Source organism: Triticum aestivum, chromosome 3A, assembly GCF_018294505.1.
Source record: "Triticum aestivum cultivar Chinese Spring chromosome 3A, IWGSC CS RefSeq v2.1, whole genome shotgun sequence".
NCBI lineage: Eukaryota > Viridiplantae > Streptophyta > Magnoliopsida > Poales > Poaceae > Triticum > Triticum aestivum.
The window spans coordinates 650222933-650246556 of NC_057800.1; the positions used below are offsets into that span (position 1 = coordinate 650222933).

A 23624-nucleotide genomic window follows, 5' to 3' on the forward strand; every position below is an offset into this window, starting at 1 on the left:
GTAAATAGAAATTGGCAATTCACGTTGTGGTTTTGGCGTAGGTAAGAAAACGTTCTTGCTAGAACCCTATTGCAGCCACGTAAAAAAAACTTGCAACAACAATTAGAGGATGTCTAACTTGTTTTTGCAGCAAGTGTTTTGTGATGTGATATGGCCAAAGTTGTGATGAATGATGAATGATATATATGTGATGTATGAGATCATGTTCTTGTAATAGGAATCACGACTTGCATGTCGATGAGTATGACAACCGGCAGGAGCCATAGGAGTTGTCTTTATTTTTTGTATGACCTGCGTGTCATTGAGAAACGCCATGTAAATTACTTTACTTTATTGCTAAACGTGTTAGCCATAGTAGTAGAAGTAATAGTTGGCGAGCAACTTCATGGAGACACGATGATGGAGATCATGGTGTCATGCCGGTGACAAGATGATCATGGAGTCCCAAGATGGAGATCAAAGGAAGCTATATGATACTGGCCATATCATGTCACTATTATTTGATTGCATGTGATGTTTATCATGTTTTTGCATCTTGTTTACTTAGAACGACGGTAGTAAATAAGATGATCCCTCATAATAATTTCAAGAAAGTGTTCCCCCTAACTATGCACCGTTGCGACAGTTCGTTGTTTCGAAGCACCACGTGATGATCGGGTGTGATAGATTCCAATGTTCACATACAACGGGTGTAAGACAGATTTACACATGCAAACACTTAGGTTGACTTGACGAGCCTAGCATTTTACAGACATGGCCTCGGAACACAGAAGACCAAAAGGTCGAGCATGAGTCGTATAGAAGATACGATCAACATGAAGATGTTCACCGATGTTGACTAGTCCGTCTCACGTGATGATCGGACACGGCCTAGTTAACTCGGATCATGTTATACTTAGATGACTGGAGGGATGTCTATCTGACTGGGAGTTCATTGAATAATTTGATTAGATGAACTTAATTATCATGAACTTAGTCTAAAATCTTTACAACATGTATTGTAGATCAAATGGCCAACGTTGTCCTCAACTTCAACGCATTCCTAGAGAAAACCAAGCTGAAAGACGATGGCGGCAACTATACGGACTGGGTCCGGTACCTGAGGATCATCCTCATAGCTGCCAAGAAAGATTATGTCCTACAAGCACCGCTAGGTGAAGCACCTGCTCTCCCTGCAGAACAAGACATTATGAACGCTTGGCAGACACGTACTAATGATTACTCCCTCGTTCAGTGCGGCATGCTTTACAGCTTAGAACCGGGGCTCCAAAAGCATTTTGAGAGACACGGAGCATATGAGATGTTCGAAGAGCTGAAAATGGTTTTTCAAGCTCATGCCCGGGTCGAGAGATATGAAGTCTCTGACAAGTTCTTCAGCTGTAAGATGGAGGAAAACAGTTCTGTCAGTGAGCACATACTCACTATGTCTGGGTTACATAACCGCTTGACTCAGCTGGGAGTTAATCTTCCAGATGACGCGGTCATTGACAGAATCCTTTAGTCGCTTCCACCGAGCTACAAGAGCTTTGTGATGAACTTCAATATGCAAGGGATGGAAAAGACCATTCCTGAAGTATTTGCAATGCTGAAATCAGCAGAGGTAGAAGTCAAAAAGGAACATCAAGTGTTGATGGTGAATAATACCACTAAGTTCAAGAAAGGCAAGGGTAAGAAGAACTTCAAGAAGGACGGCAAGGGAGTTGCCGCGCTCGGTAAGCAAGCTGCCGGGAAGAAGCCAAAGAATGGACCCAAGCCCGAGACTGAGTGATTTTATTGCAAGGGAAGTGGTCACTGGAAGCGGAACTGCCCCAAATACTTAGCGGACAAGAAGGCCGGCATCACGAAAGGTATATGTGATATACATATAATTGATGTGTACCTTACCAGTACTCGTAGTAGCTCCTGGGTATTTGATACCGGTGCAGTTGCTCACATTTGTAACTCAAAGCAGGAGCTGCGGAATAAGCGGAGACTGGCGAAGGACGAGGTGACGATGCGCGTCGGGAATGGTTCCAAGGTCGATGTGATCGCCGTCGGCACGCTACCTCTATATTTACCTACGGGATTAGTTTTAAACCTCAATAATTGTTATTTAGTGCCAGCTTTGAGCATGAACATTGTATCAGGATCTCGTTTAATTCGAGATGTCTACTCATTTAAATCCGAGAATAATGGTTGTTCTATTTATATGAGAGATATGTTTTATGGTCATGCTCCGATGGTGAATGGTTTATTCTTAATGAATCTCGAGCATAATGCTACACATATTCATAGTGTGAATACCAAAAGTTGTAAGATTGATAATGATAGTCCCACATACTTGTGGCACTGCCGCCTTGGTCACATAGGTGTCAAACGCATGAAGAAGCTCCATGCAGATGGACTTTTAGAGTCTCTTGATTATGAATCATTTGACACGTGCGAACCATGCCTCATGGGTAAAATGACCAAGACTCCGTTCTCAGGAACAATGGAGCGAGCAACCAACTTATTGGAAATCATACATACTGATGTGTGCGGTCCAATGAGTGTTGAGGCTCGCGGTGGCTATCGTTATGTTCTCACCCTCACTGATGACTTGAGTAGATATGGGTATGTCTATTTAATGAAACACAAGTCTGAGACCTTTGAAAAGTTTAAGGAATTTCAGAGTGAGGTTGAGAATCAATATGATGGGAAAATCAAGTTCTTGCGATCAGATCGTGGGGGAGAATACTTGAGTCACGAATTTGGCACACACTTAAGAAAATGTGGAATAGTTTCACAACTCACGCCGCCTGGAACACCTCAGCGTAATGGTGTGTCCGAACGTCGTAATCGCACTCTATTAGATATGGTGCGATCTATGATGTCTCTTACCGATTTACCGCTATCATTTTGGGGCTATGCTTTAGAGACTGCCGCATTCACTTTAAATAGGGCTCCATCGAAATCCGTTGAGACGACACCGTATGAATTATGGTTTGGGAAGAAACCTAAGTTGTCGTTTCTAAAAGTTTGGGGATGCGATGCTTATGTCAAGAAACTTCAACCTGAAAAGCTCGAACCCAAGTCAAAAAAATGCGTCTTCATAGGATACCCTAAAGAAACTATTGGGTATACCTTCTACCTCAGATCCGAAGGTAAGATCTTTGTTGCCAAGAATGGATCCTTTCTAGAGAAAGAGTTTCTCTCGAAAGAAGTAAGTGGGAGAAAAGTAGAACTTGATGAATTATTACCTCTTGAACCGGAAAGTGGCGCAACTCAAGAAAATGTTCCTGAGGTGCCTGCACCGACTAGAGAGGAAGTTAATGATGATGATCATGAAACTTCAGATCAAGTTGCTACTGAACTTCGTAGGTCCACAAGGACACATTCCGCACCAGAGTGGTATGGCAACCCTGTCTTGGAAGTCATGTTGTTAGACAACGGTGAACCTTCGAACTATGAAGAAGCGATGGCGGGCCCGGATTCCGACAAATGGCTGGAATCCATGAAATCCGAGATAGGATCCATGTATGAAAATAAAGTATGGACTTTGTCTGACTTGCTCGTTGAGCGGCGAGCCATAGAAAATAAATGGATCTTTAAGAAGAAGACAGACGCGGATGGTAATGTGACCATCTATAAAGCTCGGCTTATCGCTAAGGGTTATCGACAAGTTCAAGGGGTTGACTACGATGAGACTTTCTCACCCGTAGCGAAGCAGAAGTTTGTCCGAATCATGTTAGCAATTGCCGCATTCTATGATTATGAGATATGGCAAATGGACATCAAAACGACATTCCTTAATGGTTTCCTTAAGGAAGAATTGTATATGATGCAGCCGGAAGGTTTTGTCGATCGTAAGAATGCTGACAAGGTGTGCAAGCTCCAACGCTCGATTTATGGGCTGGTGCAAGCATCTCGGAGTTGGAACATTCGCTTTGATGAGATGATCAAAGCGTTTGGGTTTATGCAGACTTATGGAGAAGCCTGCGTTTACAAGAAAGTGAGTGGGAGCTCTGTAGCATTTCTCATATTATATGTAGATGACATACTTTTGATGGGAAATGATATAGAACTTTTGGACAGCATTAAGGCCTACTTGAATAAGAGTTTTTCAATGAAGGACCTTGGAGAAGTTGCTTATATATTAGGCATCAAGATCTATAGAGATAGATCAAGACGCCTCATAGGTCTTTCACAAAGCACATACCTTGATAAGATATTGAAGAAGTTCAATATGGATCAGTCTAAGAAGGGGTTCTTGCCTGTGTTGCAAGGTGTGAAATTGATCTCAGCTCAATGTCCGACCACGACAGAAGATATAGAAGAGATGAGTGTCATCCCCTATGCCTCAGCCATAGGGTCTATTATGTATGCCATGCTGTGTACCAGACCTGATGTAAACCTTGCCGTAAGTTTGGTAGGTAGGTACCAAAGTAATCCCGGCAAGGAACACTGGACAGCGGTCAAGAATATCCTGAAGTACCTGAAAAGGACTAAGGACATGTTTCTCGTTTATGGAGGTGACGAAGAGCTCGTCGTAAAGGGTTACGTTGACGCTAGCTTCGACACAGATCTGGATGACTCTAAATCACAAACCGGATACGTGTATATGTTGAATGGTGGAGCAGTAAGCTGGTGCAGCTGCAAGCAGAGCGTCGTGGCGGGATCTACATGTGAAGCGGAGTACATGGCAGCTTCGGAGGCAGCGCATGAAGCAATTTGGGTGAAGGAGTTCATCACCGACCTAGGAGTCATACCCAATGCGTCAGGGCCGATCAAACTCTTCTATGACAACACTGGAGCTATTGCACTTGCCAAGGAGCCCAGGTTTCACAAGAAGACCAGGCACATCAAGCGTTGCTTCAACTCCATTCGTGAAAATGTTCAAGATGGAGACATAAATATTTGTAAAGTACATACGGATCTGAATGTCGCTGATCCGTTGACTAAACCTCTCCCTAGGGCAAAACATGATCAACACCAGAACTCTATGGGTGTTCGATTCATCACAATGTAACTAGATTATTGACTCTAGTGCAAGTGGGAGACTGTTGGAAATATGCCCTAGAGGCAATAATAAAAGGATTATTATTATATTTCCTTGTTCATGATAATTGTCTTTTATTCATGCTATAATTGTGTTATCGGGAAATCGTAATACATGTGTGAATACATAGACACCAACATGTCCCTAGTAAGCCTCTAGTTGACTAGCTTGTTGATCAACAGATAGTCATGGTTTTCTGACTATGGACATTGGATGTCATTGATAACGAGATCACATCATTAGGAGAATGATGTGATGGACAAGACCCAATCCTAAACATAGCACAAGATCGTATAGTTCGTTTGCTAGAGTTTTTCCAATGTCAAGTATCTTTTCCTTAGACCATGAGATCGTGTAACTCCCGGATACCGTAGGAGTGCTTTGGGTGTACCAAACGTCACAACGTAACTGGGTGACTATAAAGGTATACTACGGGTATCTCCGAAAGTATCTGTTGGGTTGACACGGATCAAGACTGGGATTTGTCACTCCATATGACGGAGAGGTATCTCTGGGCCCACTCGGTAATGCATCATCATAATGAGCTCAAAGTGACCAAGTGTCTGGTCACGGGATCATGCATTACAGTACGAGTAAAGTGACTTGCCGGTAACGAGATTGAACGAGGTATTGGGATACCAACGATCGAATCTCGGGCAAGTAACGTATCGATTGACAAAGGGAATTGAATACGGGATTGCTTGAATCCTCGACGTCGTGGTTCATCCGATGAGATCATCGAGGAGCATGTGGGAGCCAACATGGGTATCTAGATCCCGCTGATGGTTATTGACCGGAGAGTCGTCTCGGTCATGTCTACATGTCTCCCGAACCCGTAGGGTCTACACACTTAAGGTTCAGTGACGCTAGGGTTGTAGAGATATGAGTATGCAGTAACCCAAAAGTTGTTCGGAGTCCCGGATGAGATCCCGGACGTCACGAGGAGTTCCGGAATGGTCCGGAGGTGAAGAATTATATATAGGAAGTGCAGTTTCGGCCATCGGGAGAGTTTCGGGGATCAGCGGTATTGTACCGGGACCACCGGAAGGGTCCCGGGGGTCCACCGGGTGCGACCACCCATTCCGGAGGGCCTCATGGGCTGAAGTGGGGAGGGAACCAGCCCATAGTGGGCTGGTGCGCCCCCCCCCTTGGGCCCCCCATGCACCTAGGGTTGGGAACCCTAGGGGAGGGGGCGCCTCCACTTGCCTTGGGGGGCACTCCACCCCCTTGGCCGCCGCCCCCCTAGGAGATCCCATCTCCTAGGGCCGGCGCACCTCCTAGGGGGCCTATATAAAAGGGGGGAGGGAGGGCAGCCGCACCTGAAGCCTTGGCGCCTCCCTCTCCCCTGTTACACCTCTCCCTCTCGCAGAAGCTCGGCGAAGCCCTGCTGCGATCACTGCTGCATCCCCCACCACGCCGTCGTGCTTCTGGATCTCCGTCAACCTCTCCTTCCCCCTTGCTGGATCAAGAAGGAGGAGACGTCATCCGCTCCGTACGTGTGTTGAACGCGGAGGTGTCGTCTGTTCGGCACTTGGTCATCGGTGATTTGGATCACGACGAGTACGACTCCATCATCCCCGTTCTTTTGAACGCTTCCGCTCGCGATCTACAAGGGTATGTAGATGCACTCCCCTCTCGTTGCTAGATGACTCCATAGATAGATCTTGGTGAAACATAGATTTTTTTGTTTTGTTTTCTGCAACGTTCCCCAACAAATGCGTGCAATCAGTTGACCCGAGCATTTCTGGAAACCTTCTGGCCTCTCCAATAGCCAACAACCTTACTGTTGCTTGCACATTTTGTTCTCTCAGATACTCCGCTCCAAACATCACCTACGCACCACGGCGCGGGCAAACTTGATAGTAGTCTTCAGGCATGTGCTCTCCCCCATCCTGACCATCTCACCAACGACATCTGCGACAGTACCAAGTGCAAACATTCTCAGAGTAGCCATGCACTTCTGCTTAGCAGAGGAAGAAATTTGGCCACAACAATCCCTTTTGAGCTTAAAGTAGTCATCGTGTGCCTCCACTCCCTCCATAATGCGCAAGAACAATGGTTGCCGCATGAGGAAACGGCGATGAAACCATGGATCATCCGTGAAAGTTGGGTTCAGAGCAAAATAGTCCTTCTGCAATAGCCATGCTCCGGACACCCTATCCCGATTGATCACTCTTCTCCCTTTGATTGAGCCCTTGAAGTTGAGAATGTGCTCCACCCGCCAGTCCATTTCTTCTTGCATGCTCATGAGCATGATCATGTCCACTTATTCGTCCGAACCCGAGGAATCGAAGACCTCATCTTGAATCATTTGATCAAGCTCCGTCGGTCCATACTTCTCGTCCGATGAAACATCGGAATTCATCGTTTTCCCTACTAAAATCACAAAAAACCCGGTCAAAGAATATGTTAGACACACAAAGCGTAAGGCGAGGCCGAGAGGACAACCGTGCCAGTGCTGGAGGCGTAGAGGCTAGGAACGGTTGAGGAGCACGTGCGGCGGCGGAGTGGCGAGACGAACGTCGATGAGGAGGAAGAAGAGAGGAGATAGCAAATGGACCCGGTAAGTAATGGGTGGATTTGGTGCTTTTCCAGGTGGGGGCGGGCGTGCCCGGGCATCCCTATATCCGCCTCATATTTAAGTTGAACTAGATGATGCCCCGCACATTGTTGCGGGAATCTTTTGCAATGTTTCAATGAGATTTGGTTATATCGAACATCAATACTTGAAACAATTGTTTTTTAAAGTATATAAGAATTAAATGTAAATAGCATAATAGAATGGAATTTGACATGCATGCATGTTGAAGTGGATTTTTACTATGCATAGTTGCATGTTGAGGTGGGCCTTTTTTATGCATGTTGAATGATGAGGTGGCATACTTGCATGTTGAGAGAAATATGTTAGTGGGGGCTAGCTTTTTCAGGTGGGGGTGGGCGCACTCGGGCGTCCCTATATCCGCCTCATATTTAAGTTGAACTAGATGATGCCCCGCACGTTGTTGCGGGAATCTTTTGCAATGTTTCATTGAGATTTGGTTATATCGAACATCAATACTTGAAACAATTGTTTTTTAAAGTATATAAGAATTAAATGTAAATAGCATAATAGAATGGAATTTGACATGCATGCATGTTGAAGTGGATTTTTACTATGCATAGTTGCATGTTGAGGTGGGTCTTTTTTATGCATGTTGAATGGTGAGGTGGCATGCTTGCATGTTGAGAAAAATATGTTAGGCTGGTTGTAATGGGGAGTATCATATACTAGTACCATGCATATGATACTAGTCTATGATACTACATCCCTAATGCATGGTATCATGTGTTGGTATCATAGAGGACTACATTTATTGCCATGCATGACACAAAGTAGCACATCATTTAATATGATACGGTATCATGATATGATACTCAAGTCTCTCTTTTTTCATTTAATTCTATGCCACCTCATCAAAATGGCTTAGTTGGCATGCATGATACTATCTATGATACTCCCATTACGGACAGCCTTAGTGGGGGCTAGCTTTTTCAGGTGGGGGCGGGCGCGCCCGGGCGTCCCTATATCCGCCTCATATTTAAGTTGAACTAGATGATGCCCCGCACATTGTTGCGGGAATCTTTTGCAATGTTTCATTGAGATTTGGTTATATCGAACATCAATACTTAAAACAATTGTTTTTTAAAGTATATAAGAATTAAATGTAAATAGCATAACAGAATGAAATTTGACATGCATGCATGTTGAAGTGGATTTTTACTATGTATAGTTGCATGTTGAGGTGGGTCTTTTTTATGCATGTTGAATGGTGAGGTGGCATGCTTGCATGTTGAGAGAAATATGTTAGGCTGGTTGTAATGGGGAGTATCATATACTAGTACCATGCATATGATACTAGTCTATGATACTACATCCCTAATGCATGGTATCATGTGTTGGTATCATAGAGGACTACATTTATTGCCATGCATGACACAAAGTAGCACATCATTTAATATGATACGGTATCATGATATGATACTCAAGTCTCTCTTTTTTCATTTAATTCTATGCCACCTCATCAAAATGGCTTAGTTGGCATGCATGATACTATCTATGATACTCCCATTACGGACAGCCTTAGTGGGGGCTAGCTTTTTCAGGTGGGGGCGGGCGCGCCCGGGCGTCCCTATATCCGCCTCATATTTAAGTTGAACTAGATGATGCCCCGCACATTGTTGCGGGAATCTTTTGCAATGTTTCATTGAGATTTGGTTATATCGAACATCAATACTTAAAACAATTGTTTTTTAAAGTATATAAGAATTAAATGTAAATAGCATAACAGAATGAAATTTGACATGCATGCATGTTGAAGTGGATTTTTACTATGCATAGTTGCATGTTGAGGTAAGCCTTTTTTTATGCATGTTGAATGATGAGATGGTATGCTTGTATGTTGAGAGAAATATGTTAGTGGGGGCTAGCTATTTAGATATAGAAGATATGAGGGGTACTAGTCAGCCCTGCCATTTGAGACTCGTTAAGGCGCTTGTCTGGGTCGTATTTTCATAACTAATTAGTGACCGGACCTTGTGACCGGGGCGTTTGAGTCGGATATAGGGCGCCCGTGCATGCTCTAATTTCCTTCAACAAAGGGATGATCACCATGTACTAGCATGTTTCTTTGTTGCGAGAGGACAGGGAGCTCCGGACGCATGGCAGTATGGGAATGGGGGCAGGGCAGAGCATAGAAGCGTGCCCGGTTCCGCTGGACTAGGTTGCCCGATCAACGCTAGGCAGTTCCTGGTCCCAGGCCTCGCGGAGCCCCGTTTCCCCATCGGGGCAGGCAGGTGATACGCAGTAACGCAGATCGCGTGGTCGCACTGCACGGAACGGGCTATCGTCGGGCCTGTACACCGCAGCGCGCCAGCGCGCACATGCGGCGCCGGAAGCCGTCAGACGTCACGCGAACGACCGCGACGCGACCCGACCCGCCCGCCACGCGGCGACGGGCCAGGCGACACTTGGCTCTGCCGCCCCGCGCGGCCTCGACCGGAAACGGCCGCTCCCCACCTGAACCCCGACGCTCCTCCGCCCCACTCAACCCCGCGGCTCTCGCTCGCTCGACTCCTCCCCTTCACCTCCCGGGGCGCATTAACACCTTCCGAATCAGTTTCCCCTTCGCATCCCCGCACCAATCCGCGCCGCGTTCCAATCCATTTCCGCCCCCTCCAATCATCCCCAAACCCTACCCGCCGTCGCGCCGCCCGCCGACCGCCGCCGCCCGCCCGCCCGCCGCGCGGGGGCAGGGAGGCAGGGAGGAGGAGAAGATGGGCCGGTGGGGGATGAAGCTCGGCGACATGGCCGAGTTCCAGTGCTTCGTCTGCAAGGACGCCGGCGACGTCCGCGTCTGCGACTCCAGGTGAGCGCCGCCCCTCGCCGCGCCCCAGGGTTTTCTCCATCCTCTGTTCCGCGGGAGACCCGCGCCGCGTCGGCGGCCGGCGAATCGCCCGGTCATAATCGTCGCTGAATATTAATTGCACTGCCGTGCCGCCTTTCAGGAACTGCCTCAAGAGCTACCACCCGTGCTGCGTGGGGAAGGAGGACGACTTCATTGATTCCAGTGAGCAATACGTTTGTGGTAAGCGCTTACGCATAATGATTCCCAGTTGTTTCATCATGCGTGACTGCCGTGGGAATCGGCACTGCATCTGTGCAGTTGTTATGCTGCCTGCTCGTATCCAATTACTCATTCCTTGACTCCAAGGACCAATACATATACATTCGTGGTGGGCGTTTATGCTTACTCATACCTAGCTGTTTTACCATGCATGCCTGCTACTGGAATTGACGCTACATCGTGCACCTGTTTTCTGCGTGCTCAAATTCAGTTACTTGTTCCTTGGTCACGGCGGAGGATCCTATATCATATATCGTGCATGTGTGTGAAATCCCTGTTGTTCATGTCCCTGTCCTTTCCTTCCATGAAAAAGAAAATACTGTTGGATGCTCATCCTTTTAGAACATATGCTTTATCATTGTTCCAGCATCATGCAGCATGATGGCAAGGCAAACTGCGTTCCAGCAATGCAATATCTCCAACTGGAAACTTTGCAGGCATAAGCAGATCATGTTACAACGGAAGCTCATATTCTTGGTGTCCACTTTACAGTCTTGATTGTTACCATATATAGCTTGAATTTATCAAATGCTTCTTTTACTTCTGTCCTGTAAAATAATGACATTGGTGCTTTCGCCTAATTTTAACCATTTTCAGATTGGCACAAATGTGCTAAATGCGGAAGTGATGCACTCTATTTATGCTTGTGCTGTCCAAGTTCCTCTACTTGTGGAGACTGCTTTGGAAAAATTGATTTCATCCCAGTGAAGCAGAGCAACGAATTCAGCATGGGATTCTGCCGCAGCTGTTTTAATATGGCAGTAGCGACTGAGAAAGATGACCGTGAAGAGGTAATATGCATGCCCCAGGCCCATTTTTGAATTACAGTAACGAGCTTCCATTTCAAAGTGGTACTCAAGTTCCAATTAGCACGCATGCTATTCCATTAGTTGTCACCCCCCTTCCCCATCCCCCCAAAAATTAACAGCCTTGTTGCTTACCATAAAGCTATTCACCATATATTTACCTGCAAGTTGCCCACCTGCACTTGTGTTGGATTTCTTAGTAGATAGAAGTCAGGCTGGTTTAAATAAAAACGCCAGTTTACTCATCCAATATGTTTTTTTTTTCCTTTTGTCTTTTTGTGACAAGAGTTCATGTGCATCTCCAGGCAAAGGTTGCTTTCGGAGGTACCCCGGAGAACTATGAAATATTGTTTAAAGATTACTGGTCAGTACTTAATGACAAGGAGCGTTTTACATTGCTCGACTTGCAAATCGCAAGTATTCGTCATAAAAGAAGCCTACAGTGTAAAGAAGGGAATGATTCGAATGAGTATCACAAGACAGATGGAAAGCCATTGGGTGACAATGATGGTGCTGGGCCATCATCTCTTCTTGACACAATGGACAAACCAAATGAAGTGCAAGCTACTCTGAAGAGAAAGAAGCTGGAGAAGAAAACATATGTTGGGTGGGCTTCAAAAGAGCTAACAGAATTCCTATCATGTATTGGTAAGGATACAAGCACGCCTCTTGACCATTTCAAAGTTGCTGAAGTTGTTAGGGAGTATGTTCGACAGAAAAATCTACATCTACATGATAAGAAGAAGAAATCTGTCATGTGTGATGAGAACCTGCATTCTTTATTTAACAAAAAGAAAATTAAGTACAACATGATCCATAGCCTGGTGGAAACGCATCTTTCTGCAAATGCAATTTCAGAGGATGAAAGTGATGGATCTGTGGATGATACTGGTTACACGGTGAAAAAGAAGCCTCGGAATAGTTTGGAGCCAAAAATTCCTAAGAGTGTTTCAGGAATAGACCCAATAATTCCTAAGAGTGTTTCAGGAACAAACAAGAATTGTCTTGCCGCTCTCAATCCGAATAACCTGAATCTGATTTATCTGAGAAGAACCTTAGTTGTAAAACTTCTGACTGAGCTAGACACATTTGAACAGAAGGTTATTGGTTGTTTGGTCAGAGTGAAGAATGATCTCAAGAGTTATACTTATATGATGACTAAGAAATATTACCAGATTGGACTAGTTACAGGTAATGTCCAGTTGAATCCACTCGTCTTCTGATGATCCTGCTATTTTTTTCCCATTCTAAGGGAGGCCTTAATTTTCTCACCCCATGAAAACATCCATAACAGGCATTAAGAAATCTTCAGAAGAATACAAGATTAAGAATACATTTACAGATGTTCTTTTATGTGTTTCCGGTATGTGGGATGATGTCAAGATCTCGATGCTATCAGAAGAGGACTTTGAGGAGGTATGTTTTGTTCACTCCAGTAGGATTTATTTTAGCATTGGCCTGGTCACCTACTCCAAATACAGCCTTCTTTTTGAACTGGCCTGGTCAAATAATTCTCTTTTATTCTTGATAACAGGATGAGTGCAATGATCTTCTGAAGTCGGCCAAGAAAGAGCTCTTCAAAAGGCCTACTGTTGTAAGTTTTCTTTTTTAACTGCAATGTTTGCGCTCCTTGTGCTATGCGTCTGTAGTCAAATTGGTCTAGGCATTTATCTCTCTTTCTTCTCTGTTCCCATTTGATGCTTCCATGACTAACAAATAATACTTGAGGAGGAAGATCAGGCCTACATTATTTAGTCATAACTCATAAGGAAGGGATTTCTTTTCAAGGAATTGACTGTCGGTAGTCCTTTTGGATACTGCTCCCTCCGTCTCAAAATGTAAGACATTTTCTGATACTCCCTTTGTATCAAAAAACGCCTAACATAGTTACATTTTGAGACAGAGGGAGTATTTCTGTAACTGAGATTATGTAGGATAGAAAATGTTGAGTGTCTCGTCAGGAAACTCCTGTGTTTGTTAATACCTAATCATTGATGTATTTAGTCTACTCCTTTTGGTTATAAAATAAATGTCATTCTGGGCAGTAAGTTCTCCAAATACACTTTGGATTAGCAGCTTCTCCTGTAACAATTGTAGAACCAGATTAAAATACAAATTATGAAGTATTCTTGAGATAGATCTGCCCATATGATTTTCCTGAAATGAAATCAATCTAAGTATTTTAATATTCACGACTACATTCTTGGCCAAAATTTAGACTCCACATGTCCCAAGGTGTCACTCTTTGATTGGAGGGGGTAATGTAGAAAGTGCACATGAGATCAGACAGCAAATATTTTGGTACCGTACAAGCCAGCTTGTTAATTTTGTGCTTTTTAGTTTCTGATATATTGAAAATGTTTGAAGGGCTTATTCTTTATCCCTTTTTAGTGTCATTCAGTCTCTTGTTTTACTTTAGCCTTTTAAAACATTCGTGTGCTTCTCTTAATGCTCAGGTTTGTGCTTTTTCCTTTTTGACAGGCTGAGTTAGAGGAAAAAGCAGCAAGTGTACATGCAGACATAGTAAATCATGTAAGTGCACTCTGATCACTTCAATTTGGAACTTTATTGTGGTAAATATTGAATGAAAATACATATAAATGGGAAATTTTTTATAACTAATTTGTTATCTGAAGCAATATAGAAAGAGGCCAGCTGATTATAAATATTTTTGAGTAAGATAGTGCATGACTCAGCAAAAGATTCTTATGTACTCTTTTAAGTCTTAACTTTAACTGCATAAAGGAGTATCACACTTTCAACCTTGGCCTGTGTTAGAACTTGTATATAACTATATATTTACCAGTAGTTGTTTTGTCTTTGTCTTTAGTTTGATATTTGAAGTCTTCTACTCCCTCTGTCCGGGTTTATTGGGCCCTTGAGCACAAGAACCCCGTCCGTTTTTACTAGGCCCCATTGGTGATTGTGTACAAATTTCTGCTTTGAATTAATTGCCGAGGCGTAAGGAAGGATGCCAAAGGCCGGAGTCTGCGCTACACATGCGTAGCTGCGCGCGCGTGAGCATGCATCCATCCGCATCATTGGAGGAGAGTTGGTGGGCTCGTAGCTGCATGCCTAGTCAGCAGTAATTGACATGCCAAACGAGGCACTAACTAGCAGCAGGAGGTATTAATGCCTTAAAAAAGCCACACATAATTACTTGCTACCTTGGTCCTGCTGATTTGGTCTAGGCCTAATAAACCTGGGCGGAGGAAGTAGTATTAGAAGTTTAGGGTAGACTTGTTCATGCTCAGCTGAGTCGGTCTGGACTGTTTTTTTGACACCTGAACAGTTTCGGCCTTCTCCATATCCTGATAAAGGTAAAATGTAATAGACAGATATTGTATTAAGAAGATTATGAATGCAATATTCTTCCCTGAAAATCAACCAATGTTTTTAGTGTGGACATGACCTTTTAAGATCAGGCTTTAGGTCCGGCGCTGGAATGACCTCTAGCTAGGTGGTTGGATATCATTTTTCCTAAGTTGGCTGGATTTAATGGCGTACTCATGGGTTATTAGATTTTCCCAACCATTCTTCAAAAGGAAACTTTTTAGATGTTTTTAGTAGAATGCTACCTTGATTGCATGCTTGCTTATGTTTGTTATATAGATACCATATGGAGCTTGAAAGAGAAAATCTGGGTTCTCATGAAACTGAATAGTAGTGCTCCCTACTAATATATATCGTTTCTTTCTCGATATCCATATGCTTCTACGCAATAATTGGCAAAGTTGCCTTTTTTTTCCTTTAGTGGTTTGATAAGGAGCTTCGAAAATTGGAAATGGAGTTGGAACGAGCGCGTGAGAAGGGGTGGCGTCAGGAATATCCTTTCCAGATTGACTGTATTGATCATGCAGCAGTAACTTGCCATGCTTGTGATTTGTAGTTTTGTATAATTTTTCATATTATTTTACTATCGTGTATTGCCAGCCTACGACTTAATGCACAGGAAAGAAACTTTGTGTGGTTCTTTTTTCCTTGACCAATTCTTACTATCCATGACATAAGTTGTCAGAAAATGCTTCTAAGCACACCAGAAGAAATACAGCGCCGTCTTGAGGCGACCCCGGAAGTTATTCCAGATGCTGAAGGGGAGAGTAAAGAAACTGGGATTGAATCAGCAGTGAACATTCCTTTTCAAGGGAATCGAGGTACAAATGTAAATATATAATACTCCTTCCGTCCCAAAATAAGTGACTCAACTTTGTACTAACTTTGGACTAAAGTTATTACAAAGTTGAGTCACTTATTTTGGGATGGAGGGAGTAGTTGTTTTTCTCTTTCATTCTAAAAGCTTTATATTCATAATGCTGCCAAATATGTTCAAAGCAGGAGAAAGACAGCAACGTCTTGAGGTGATCCCCGAAGTTATTCCAGATGCAGAAGAAGGGAGTAAAGAAACTGAGATTGAATCAGCAGCAAGGAGCCCTTTTCAAGGGAGTCGAGGTACAAACGCTTGAAATTTCTGTTCTTAATTATATAGATATTTTTTTATCTTTCATTCTATAAGCTGTATATTCTTATGCTGCCAAATATGTTCAAAACATTGCATCCTCCATCCAATATCTCCCCATTGGTTCCCATTATGGAAAACAACATTACAGAAGTTATTTCTTTGCTGATTCTTTGGAGAACTTTTAGTTGTTAATTATACTGTCACCAACCATTTGATTTTGTCACTGCACAATTCTTGTGTGAAGTTGCTGCATAAGTTTTCCATATCATTTTTACTAAGTCCAGCATTTGATTGTATTTACCCTTGTAGAAGTTTTACATGGGAATTGTTTGTCAGGGAAGATTGTGATTTAGTATTTACAAGCAGGCAAGTAAATGAAATATAGTGCGGAGGTGAACGAATTTTGAGTGAATATGACTAATACCGCCTAAGTATCTGAATTTATGCATGTGGCTGTGAATGCATATAGTATGTATGCTTAGGAGTTGGTACGATGTACTCCCTCCGTTCCTAAATATTTGTCTTTTTAGAGATTTCAAATGGACTACCCCATACGGATGTATATAGACATATTTTAGAGTGTAGATTCACTTATTTTGCTCTGTATGTGGTTACTTGTTGAAATCTCTAGAAAGTCAAATATTTAGGAACGGAGGGAGTATAAGAGTAGACATCAGACTATGAAAACCCACTGTAAACATTCAGTTGACATAACATAATATGACTACAAGGGAATGCCAAACATCAACTCCTCTAAAACATAGGCTGTTTACATCCAGATTTCCACATCATCCAGAACTTAAATGCAGTAGTGTACTTTATCTTGGATGACTCATCTATTAGTTGATCTGGAGTTATTTACCATTAAATTTGGTCGTGTTTTAAACTATTCCTGAACTGCTTCTCCTTTCAATATATTTATAGTCTTGGTCCTTTAATTGCCATCTTATTTAGGTTCAACTGTCAAGTAACTTACCTGTGCAGAGGTGTTCAGAGATCCCCATGAAGACGCCTTACATCAGTTCTTTTATGATCCTTTTGAAATACTAATCCTTTATGTGAAAAAGGAGCCGTCACCTATTTTGTAACATGGTCGATGCAGAACATGTGCATGTGTGTTAGAAGTACGAGTCAACACAGGTCTTGTGTTTCAGAAGTTATGCTCATTTGAAAAAGGAAACGTTTTGGATTTTTTTTGCTTTTGTTGTATAAACTATAAATATTGACTTTGTGACCTGTTTACCAAACATTGTGGAGTCAATTGATTGAACATTATGTTTACATTGGCCACTTCCTTTTTGCACCCAAGTTTTTTTTCTATTTCGAGAAAACATCAAAGATTGATGTCTCGATGCATTGATAAAAATTGCCAAAACAGCAAGGTTTATGTACATGTACATGCCTAGGGATAGGCCATCCCTCCATAAACACAGAAAACCATTTAACTGCCAATGTCAGGGAGAAGCCAAACTCCTGCGACGCCCACCAATTTTTGACATAGATAGTAATAGACTGGCCTTTTCAATTGCATGCCTAAATGTTATAACACTTATCTTATATATTTAACACATGAATGTTACCTTCTGAAACAACTCCATTTAATAACAATTATCGATGCACCGTGTGTGCTATCAAGAGACATTTGTAGTCCTAGAAGAAAGCTGAGATAAGTTTTCGGCCACCTCCATCGTTCAGTAGCCCATTGAAACCAGTGCGTTAGTTGCATCTGCACTAGGAGGCATCTTCATTAGGAGGCGCTCCCTGTAAAACTTCTGGAACACCTGCACTTGAAACTAGTGCATGGAGGAGTGGCCAACACAAATTGGTAGTATGTACACGTGGTTACTGAATTCCTGACACGACAAGTGTGGATAATTTGAGCAATACTGCACCAATGCGTGCAAGTGGCAATAAGGCCTAAACTGCTTGACCACTTTAGCTGGTGAGGCCTATATGGTTAGGTCGAGCAATATTTAGCAACTATCCCGATTCAATCTCGGTTCATCTAAATTTAGCTGTTGAAGCCTAAATTATTTGCTCAATCAGTACCTTAGCTACATCCTAGTGATCAAACTAAAGCATCGTCCGATTTTCATAGTCTCAAGCTTCGTTAAATAAGGAAACAAACTGTACTATAACCCCAGCTCGCAATTTCTGCTGGAATTTGACTGGAGCAACTAGTCAAACCCTGATGATATTCTAGCAAGTTTAACTTAAGCGATGGTATAACCTGCTATTAGATAGGTAGGTTCGGGTGGATTTAGCATAATACGCCTTCAATGTTTTGCAGCTTGTATTCTCACCATATTACCACCAATGACTCAGATCACATGCTCCGTACTAAACACCGGGTTGTGCATATATAGGTATATTAAAATAAAGCAGTGGGCCCTAATTTTAAGCGAATAGGTATTGTGTGAACAAATTTGTCGCCAAATTGTGTTTAAATTGTGTTTGCTGATGCTTTTTTTAAAGACCGACCTGGCGCAGTGGTGAAGTACTCCCCACTTGTGCCAAGAGGTCCCGGGTTCGACGCAGCCCTTCTGCATTGCACTGTGCAGGGTGAAGGCATGCCTTTGCACCTTGTATTCTCAGCATATTACCACCAATGACTCAGATCACATGCTCCGTATTAAACACAGGGTTGTGCATATATAGGTATATTAAAATAAAGCAGTGGGTCCTAATTTTAAGCGAATAGCTATTGCATGAACAAATTTGTCGCCAGATTGCTTTAAAATTTTGTGTTGTTGATGCTTTTTTTAAAGATCGACCTGGCACAGCGGTGAAGTACTCCCTACTTGTGCCAAGAGGTCCCGGGTTCGACGCAGCCCCTCTGCATTGCACTGTGCAGGGTGAAGGCACGCCTCATATAATCCTTCCCTAGATCCCACCTGGTGTGGGACCTTCTAGCACTGGGTCTTTCCTCTCTTTGTTTTGTTTAGATGCCTTATATATTTTCATAACAAATACTAGATTTTCTTACCGGAAAGTACTTGACTATTTCTGTAGTGATGCAATATTACTTCAATGTATAATCTGGATCCAACATAAATTATGGTTCATATTTCTTCCCAGTTTCATATTTGCTTATGCTTTCCTTTTTTAGGTTAGATACCTAGTGTGCAAACTTTAAAGTGTTGAGTGTAAATTTGTTTGTATTCAGAACTGCACCGTTATAATCTGGCGTTTTATTTTTGAGGTGCATGTCATGAGTCGATTAATATTTTTGGAGTTGAGTTTATTTTCACCATGTTTTCTCCCTTAGGGTTCCATTCCATGTATATTTTCTATTCGTCACCTCTAATTTTCTACCTAACAACAAGTTTCACTGCTTAAGCCTTTACTTCTTACTATTAGATCAAACTTTTCAATATAAAGATCTACTCTCCTTTCTTTTCTCAGGTGTGATACAGACAGTAGTTGACCCTTTGGAAGTTGGTATAGATGAATCACTAGAAGGTTTGTATTTGGTAACCAGTTATGGTTTTTTCTGAAAGCTTATGTTTGAAGAGACTATTATACCCATCTTTTCTTTAATTAACGTACTGGCAATCTTCTCTCTGTCTCCAGGTGCATCTCTGCGACATGACGCTGCCTGTGAAGTTGTTTTTGAAGGTACTCTACAGCAATTCTTTCTTTCCTTATTTGCATCTTTTGCATTGTTAGTAGCCGTTGCCAAGTAGAGAGTGGACGTCCTGATTGCAGCGGCAGCTGATCGCAACTATCCAGCCGGTCGCCCAGCTATTCTTATGTAGTAGACTGCAAATAAAATGAAATCTGCATGCCCTCTCTATACTGCTACCTGAAAATGGAATAGCAAATCAGCACTCGTTTGGCGCTTAGAGAAAAAACTACTTAAATATCAGACAAATTGCAAGGAACTAATGCTACACATTCCACTTTTGTAGCCACTATTAACATTTGACTTGCAACGTACGCTATCCCCCTCGCGCGGCTGTTGCCCCAGTAAAGTTCAGTACGATCCTTGTGAGGAGTTAGCACTATGTGTGATCCCTATGAAGAGTTCTACTTTCTTGTGTCTAACATGCTGATATAGTGTCTGTAAATAAGAATATTCACATATGAGCATAGTTTATACGATCCTTGTGAGGAGTTAGCACTATGTGTGATCACTATGAAGAGTTCTACTTTCTTGTGTCTAACATGCTGATATAATGTCTGTAAATAAGAATATTCACATATGAGCATAGTTTATCTGTTTCTGAGGATTGGTGATTGTGTCTGCTATGAGCTGTCCTCTTATTTTAGTATTTTACTCTCATCTATCTTCTTCCAGGGCTCCTGATTTATTGATTGCATGCAATTGCTATTGTTAGAGTTGGATCTTTATGTATCCATGTTAATCCTTGCAGCTGCCGGCAAAGCCCTCTGTAATGGTGGCACTCCTGGTCCTGGATTGCACACTCAACTGAACAAAGGTCAAATTTCGCTACTCGACCCATTCGATAGTTCTGAACATGTTAGCTTGCCGGAGGTTTTTTATGCTGCATATTGAGTTACTGTTCTTGTGAGGAGTTAGCACTACGTCTGATCCCTACGAAGAGTTCTACTTTCTTGTGTCTAACATGCTGATATAATGTCTGTAAATAAGAATATTCACATATGAGCATAGTTTATCTGTTTCCGAGGATTGGTGATTGTGTCTGCTATGAGCTGTCCTCTTATTTTAGTATTTTACTCGTATCTATCTTCTTCCATGGCTCCTGATTTATTGATTGCATGCAATTGCTATTGTTTGAGTTGGATCTTTATGTATCCATGTTAATCCTTGCAGCTGCCGGCAAAGCCCTCTGTAGTGGTGGCACTCCTGGTCCTGGATTGCACACACCATTGAACACAGGTGAAATTTGCTACTCGACCCTTTTGATAGTTATGAACATGTTAACTTGCCGGAGGTTTTTTATGCTGCATATTGAGCTACTGGTCTTGTGAGGAGTTAGCACTATGTGTGATCCCTATGAAGAGTTCTACTTTCTTGTGTCTAACATGCTGATATAATGTAAGTAAATAAGAATATTCACATATGAGCATAGTTTATCTGTTTTCGAGGATTGGTGATTGTGTCTGCTATGAACTGTCCTCTTATTTTACTCTCATCTATCTGCTTCCATGTATCCTGATTTATCGATTGCATGCAATTGCTATTGTTAGAGTTGGATCTTTATGTATCCATGTTAATCCTTGCAGCTGCCGGCAAAGCCCTCTGTAATGGTGGCACTCCTGGTCCTGGATTGCACACTCAATTGAACACAGGTCAAATTTTGCTACTCGACCCTTTCGATAGTTATAAACATGTTTACTTGCCGGAGGTTTTTTATGCTGCATATTGAGCTACTGGTCTTGTGAGGAGTTAGCACTATGTGTGATCTCTATGAAGAGTTCCACTTTCTTGTGTCTAACATGCTGATATAATGTCTGTAAATAAGAACATTCACATATGAGCATAGTTTACCTGTTTCCGAGGATTGGTGATTGTGTCTGCTATGAGCTGTCCTCTTATTTTAGTATTTTACTCTTATCTATCTTCTTCCATGTCTCCTGATTTATTGATTGCATGCAATTGCTATTGTTAGAGTTGGATCTTTATGTATCCATGTTAATCCTTGCAGCTGCCGGCAAAACCCTCTGTAATGGTGGCACTCCTGTTCCTGGATTGCACACTCCATTGAACGCAGGTCAAATTTTGGTACTCCACCCTTTCGATAGTTATGAACATTTTAACTTGCCGGAATTTTTTTACGCTGCATATTGAGCTCCATTTTCCATCAATTTATGAGTTTGGTCTTATTAATAACGCAAGTAATTAGAACGCAGTGGACTGTGAAAAAGATGTTTAGCATTTAGCTTGCATTTTACCCATTCGTACATACATGGTTTACTATTCTGGTTGTATGGAGGGAGGTTTGATCAATCCCACAATATAAAATGCATTGAAATACTATTCCTAAGCCATGTGATAGTAACTGCTTTTCTGCCTGTTTCCCTTCCCTAGTAAAAAATAATCTTGTGAAGTTACTGCAGTTACTGGAGTCATTGATATCGACAACGAGGATGATGGAAATGGTCCTAGTCATCACACTGGTGGTGACAAGGAATATGTCATCGATCTGGTCAGTGATGACGACGAGGATGTTCACATGGAGCAGCGTGAGCGAGAACGGGCAAAATGTGATGGACCAGTAGCCGTTAATGGGATCGCTGCGCATGCACATGACGGACCGGAAGCTGTCAATGGGGTCACCGTACCTACAGTCCATGCTTCCAATGATCTGGATGGAAACACGGGGCCTGCATGCAGTACGTCACAAGCCATGGTGCGTGATCCTGTAACTGTGAATGGGACAGGCAAGTCAGATCAAGGGTGGATGTACATAGATCCTCAGGGGCGAGAGCATGGGCCATACCCAATGGCTCAAATGCGGGAGTGGCAGCAAAGTGGGTACTTCCCTGAGGGCTTCCGCGTGTGGAGAGCAGGGAGATCAAGGCGGGGGAGAGCCTCCATGTTGCTGATAGATGCCATGCGGCTGCATTAGTGCAGTGGCCTTTTTGCGTTGCATTCTGCTTGGAAAGCTTTGGGAGTACAATTTTGTTCGTTCCTTTGCTTAATTGTAACTGAGCTGGGCACCATTATAGTTGATATGTTATTGTGGATATTTGGTTTGGGTAGGAGATGGTCAGAGTGGAAAACTCTCTTGCTGTACAGTCAACTCCTTGCTCCTCTCTATTTTAGCAACATAGTCATTTTTAGCGAATTTTGATACAGGTAATTCCCATAGCATAGAAGTTCAGATTTGTTTTGTGTTGTCAGTGTAGATTGGATCTTGACAGCAATAGTTTGGGCCTAATTGATTCATGCCCGCATTTTGTTGAATAAAAGCTGGTAAACTTTTGACTTTTCATGGCAAATGTTTTGTTTATCACTGTTCTTGTAAATCTATGATCTGTTTTTTAGCCACATTCCCAACAAACTATTATGGCTTACATATCTTTTGTTGAAGTTAGTTATGACCAGGTGAACACATCGCAGCGTAATTTTCCTATGTCATACGGCGGAGAATTCCTCGATTGCGCTTCGAAATGTGATCAGATAGTATAGATAAATAATGAGCTGCTGGTTTTGCCCATGCTTGCGTTGACACCCGCTGATCTCCAGTCATCAATGCAGGAGGGCCTTAAAGCGACGTAGCATCTCTTTCCCATCCGATAAGCCCCCGACGAGCTAAGATGTATCTTTACAGTCTGATTGGTAAACACTTGGGCAAGGGAATGGGAGTTTACACAAGGGTGTTTATGAAGGGATTAGACATGAGAAGTAGATTTTTACTCCCATTCCCTTGTTTGGCATATGATGGGAATTGACGTGGGATAAAACTCTCCTCACGAATTAATAGGGTACCCTCTGGAAAGAAATCGGTGGGAATTGGCTTCCCCAACTCCCAGTCCCCTTTCCACTTAAACTCCCATTCCCTCTAATCAAACAGTGGATTTTTAATCTCCTTACCCCTCAACCTCCATTCCCCATCTCTAATTCCCCTGAACCAAACACGCTTTTAGTGGTTAGCGCCCATTCCGGCCCGCCCAAAGGAAAGGGCTGCGACTTTTAGGAGATAAAACACTCAGCACAAAGCCTCACATGATTTACTCTTTTATCTACC

The 23624-nt window shown here is 42.7% G+C and overlaps 1 protein-coding gene and 1 long non-coding RNA gene across 14 annotated transcripts in view; one reads left to right on the forward strand and one right to left on the reverse strand.

Annotated features, from left to right (window-relative positions):
• The window catches only part of LOC123062937 (uncharacterized), a 22144-nt gene extending 6303 nt beyond the window's left edge, over positions 1-15841 (reverse strand). For 5 of the 10 annotated variants that reach the window (XR_006429967.1, XR_006429965.1, XR_006429963.1 and 2 more), the window contains exons 1-2: positions 15831-15840; positions 11138-11145 (exon numbers count right to left, since the gene is read on the reverse strand). This is a non-coding gene — a long non-coding RNA (uncharacterized lncRNA). Of the gene's footprint in view, positions 1-10813; positions 10818-11137; positions 11146-15830 lie in introns of all 10 variants that reach the window. The other 5 variants (XR_006429968.1, XR_006429966.1, XR_006429964.1 and 2 more) reach the window with 2 other exon arrangements.
• LOC123062934 (uncharacterized protein At5g08430) lies at positions 9923-22889 on the forward strand. 4 transcript variants are annotated; one of them, XM_044486629.1, is made up of 17 exons: positions 9923-10422; positions 10562-10641; positions 11278-11471; positions 11792-12677; positions 12781-12902; positions 13021-13080; positions 13968-14018; positions 15241-15311; positions 15483-15640; positions 15822-15935; positions 19351-19407; positions 19519-19563; positions 20322-20387; positions 20744-20809; positions 21157-21222; positions 21579-21644; positions 21991-22889. In XM_044486629.1, the coding sequence occupies exons 1-17, from the start codon at positions 9938-9940 to the stop codon at positions 22500-22502; spliced, it is 3099 nt and encodes a 1032-aa protein (XP_044342564.1). In that variant the 5' UTR covers positions 9923-9937; the 3' UTR covers positions 22503-22889. The 4 variants fall into 4 exon arrangements, with proteins under 4 accessions (XP_044342564.1, XP_044342567.1, XP_044342565.1 ...); XM_044486632.1 differs by having other exon boundaries at positions 21579-21655; positions 21991-22413; XM_044486630.1 differs by lacking the exon at positions 20744-20809.
• Positions 22890-23624: the final 735 nt, after the last annotated feature.